Below are 3,422 nucleotides of genomic sequence, written 5' to 3'. Positions count from 1 at the left end.
CCTGGGCTCCCCCGGCAGCGGACAGGGAAGGGTTAAAGGCCCCCCCCCCGGCTCCCTGCCCCCTGCCCTGGGGAACCCCTGGCCTGTGGGGACATGAACTGTAAGTTGGTTCCAGTTCATGGGTGAGGGGATAGGGTTGGGGAGGGGAGGAAAGGATTGAGGGAGTGGGGAGGGTGGGAAGCAGAGTTGGGCAGAGGGATAGAAGAGAGGAGTCATGGGGAGTCAGACAGACAGAGAGAGAGAGAATAGTGAGAAAAGTGGGAGTTTGAGAGAAGAGATGGGCAGAGAGAGAGAGAGAGAGAGAGAGAGAGAGAGAGAGAGAGAGAGAGAGAGAGAGAGAGAGAGAGAAAGCAAGAAGGCAAGGGACAGCTAGCTAGACACTGACAGAGGGACAGATGCTGGGAGGTGATCCTTAAGGGCCCGGGTATCCCAGGGAGTCAGTGGGAATCTAGGAACAGAGACAACCACGAATTCCAACTGCGTGGCTCAGGGAGGGAAACTGAGGCAAAGAATCCCAGGTGACAGCAAGCCCCAGAGGTCTGGGAACAGGCAAGGGAGGCAGACGAAAGAGAGGTGCGGACAGAGAGCTTAAAGAGCCAGACAGATGCGCACCGGCTAGGGGACGGGTGCACCGACAGACGGCCGAGGAGGGGCTTGCGAAGAACTAGGCACAGCTAGAGGGGACCAGGGGGCGGGCTGGGGGTGTGATACTTGAGCTTGGCGGCCCGGGGGGCTCTGATTGGCTGGCTGGCTCAGAGGTGGGCGGGGCAGCTGGGGGGATGGGCAGCCGGCAAAGGAGCTGTCCCTCGCCCCTGAGCCCCGAACGCTGCCCGACGGGTCTCCAGCTGCGTGCGTCCCTGAGCGCCTCTCAGACCAGGTGCACCCAGGTCCTCCCCGACCCAACGGCCCAGCCTTCTGCAGCCACCTTTGTGGGCATATGGGAGTGGGTTCGGGCACCTTCCTGAAGAGGAATCCGAGTGTTCGGGTGTCAGCTCCAGTCTCTGATTCCTACCACTGTTCCCAGGCCGGCTCGGGCTCCCGGGGCAGGGGAGGGGGGCAGGTTCTGGCCTGTACCTCCCCCCTCATGCCCCGCCCCGGGGCCCAGATTCCGGCGTCCGGGGGCGGACGGGAGACGCCCGGCCCGTCTACCCGCCCCGGGCCGCGTCTGCTCCGACGGGCGGGGCAGCCAGAGCCAGGGAGGGAGAGGGAAGCCCGCCCCAGCTCGGGCTTTGCGACCTGCCCCGGGGCGCCCCACCCTGAGACTCAAGACCTCCTGGTCCTCCTCCCTCAGATCCTGGCGTTCAGGCTCCAGCCCTCCTCCCTCAGACCCAGGAGCCCAAACCTCAGCTCTTCTCCCTCAGAATCTGGAGTCCAGAGTGTAGCCCTCGTTTTGCAGATCCAGGGTACCGAGGCCCAACCTTCCCTCCCTCAGACCCAGAATCCAGGCTCCATCCATCCCTCCTCCTCCAGATCGTAAAGTCCAGACCTCAGTTCTTCAAAACCAAAATTCTGGACTCTAATCTACCTCACTCAGACCCAGGTTCTAGACTCTAGCCCTTTTACCTCAGAGACAGAAGAATCTAGCTAGACCCCAGCTCTTCTCCCTCATACCCAGAGTTTAGCCTGATTTCTTCCTTCTGTCCACAGGTGTTTGTCGCCTGGTCCTGGTGGTGCTGAGCCTCTGGCCAGATAGAGTCGTTGCCCCTGGGCCACCAGCTGGCTCCCCTCGAGTCTCTTCAGACCCTCGTGCAGATCTGGACAGCGCCGTCCTCCTGACCCGATCCCTCCTGGCAGACACACGGCAACTAGCTGCACAGATGGTAGGAGATTGGAGGGACAGGGTATATAGAGTGACAATCACTTCTCTCTCTTGGGCACCTGACGAGGGGGGGAGAGCTTGGGGTTTCCCCCCTCACAACTTCTTTCTCACCAGAGAGACAAGTTCCCAGCTGATGGAGACCACAATCTGGACTCCCTGCCTACGTTGGCCATGAGCGCTGGGACATTGGGATCTTTGCAGGTGAGAGCTGGCTGATAGGGAGGGCTGAAAGACTGATGGCTGGGGGGACATGTGTGCTAACTGTTCCCTGGTTTTCATTCTTTGACCCAAGCTTCCTGGTGTGCTGACAAGGCTTCGGGTAGACTTGATGTCCTATCTCCGGCATGTACAATGGCTGCGCCGTGCAGGTGGTCCTTCCCTAAAGACTCTGGAGCCAGAGCTGGGTGCCCTGCAAGCCCGACTGGAAAGGCTACTTCGTCGTTTACAGCTCTTGGTATGCCTTGACTCCAAGATGTTTTACTTCCATTCTGATCCCTTTGACCCTAAGAAACAACAGCCTGAGATTTTGATTCCTCCATCCACCCAGACAGGTTTCTCTGTGTAGTCCTGGCTGTCCTGGAACTCACTCTGTAGACCAGGCTGGCCTTGAAGTCAGAGCTCCACCTGCCTCTGCCTCCAAAAGTGCTAGGATTAAAGGGGTGCGGTGCGCCACCACCACCACCCTGTTGAGATTTTGATCCTAACACCTCAGAATCCCAGACTGATTTTTGAACCCCACCCCCCAGATCTGATCCTAGCAAATGAGATATTCAAGATCCTGTAACTGTGAGACCTTGAGGTCCCAAGACCCCAGAAGCCTTCAGAGAAACTCTTTTTTTTGCGGGGGGGGGGAGATGTTTTGAGACAGGGTTTCTCTGTGTAGGCCTGGCTGTCCTGGTACTCACTCTGTGGACCAGGCTGGCCTCCAACTCAGAAATCCACCTGTCTCTGCCTCCCAAGTGCTGGGATTAAAGGCATGAGCCACCACCACCCGGCTCAGAGAAACTCTCAACTGATCCCCAAGGCTACAAGCCACCATAGTCCATTGTCTTGTGTCCCCCAAATTCCAGCCTATGATACTATGAAACCCCAATCTTGACCACTTGTCTAAAAGCCTAGACCCAGAACCCCAAGATCTTTAGACCCAAGATCCCTTCCCTGAGTCAACGGGATTCAAATCTTCTCATGAGAATTAGAGGCCTAGGCCTTAAGATACCTTAAGAAACTGTAAATCTTTAACACCTAAAGCCCCAGATCCCAGCCTTCCTGCCCCCACCCCTCAAGACCTTACATCTCAAGGACCCAGTCCTAGTCCCTAAGAGTCAAGATCCTGACTGAACCAGCCTTGACACTCTACAATGCCAGACTTCAAGTATAGATCCTAGCTGAGCATGGTGGCAGTTGCCTGTAAGTCTCAGCACTTAAGAGGCACAGGTAGGTGGCTGTCACCAGTTTAAGGTCTACTTAGTGATTTCCAGGCTAGATATAGAAAAACATAGCAGAAACCTGTCTCAAAAAAGCAAAGCCAGGCTGGGTAGTGGTGGCTCATGCCTTTAATCCCAGCACTTGGGAGGCAGAGGTAGGCCGATTTCTGAGTTCGAGG

At 57.0% G+C, this 3,422-nt stretch overlaps 1 protein-coding gene across 9 annotated transcripts in view; it reads left to right on the top strand.

Annotated features, from left to right (window-relative positions):
- The window catches only part of Il11 (interleukin 11), a 9,698-nt gene that overhangs the window by 4,720 nt on the left and 1,556 nt on the right, over positions 1–3,422 (top strand). For 7 of the 9 annotated variants that reach the window (XM_031385163.1, XM_031385160.1, XM_031385167.1 and 4 more), the window contains 3 exons: positions 1,648–1,820; positions 1,934–2,020; positions 2,112–2,273. In XM_031385163.1, the coding sequence (XP_031241023.1) occupies positions 1,818–1,820; positions 1,934–2,020; positions 2,112–2,273 (252 nt within the window). In that variant the 5' untranslated portion in view covers positions 1,648–1,817. Of the gene's footprint in view, positions 1–770; positions 878–1,380; positions 1,404–1,647; positions 1,821–1,933; positions 2,021–2,111; positions 2,274–3,422 lie in introns of those variants that run through there. The other 2 variants (XM_031385165.1, XM_031385169.1) reach the window with 2 other exon arrangements.

This window comes from Mastomys coucha, unplaced genomic scaffold (assembly GCF_008632895.1).
Source record: "Mastomys coucha isolate ucsf_1 unplaced genomic scaffold, UCSF_Mcou_1 pScaffold21, whole genome shotgun sequence".
Classification (NCBI taxonomy): Eukaryota; Metazoa; Chordata; class Mammalia; order Rodentia; family Muridae; genus Mastomys; species Mastomys coucha.
Note: the sequence above shows the minus strand (reverse complement) of the source record. Positions and strands in the feature narration are given on the sequence as shown.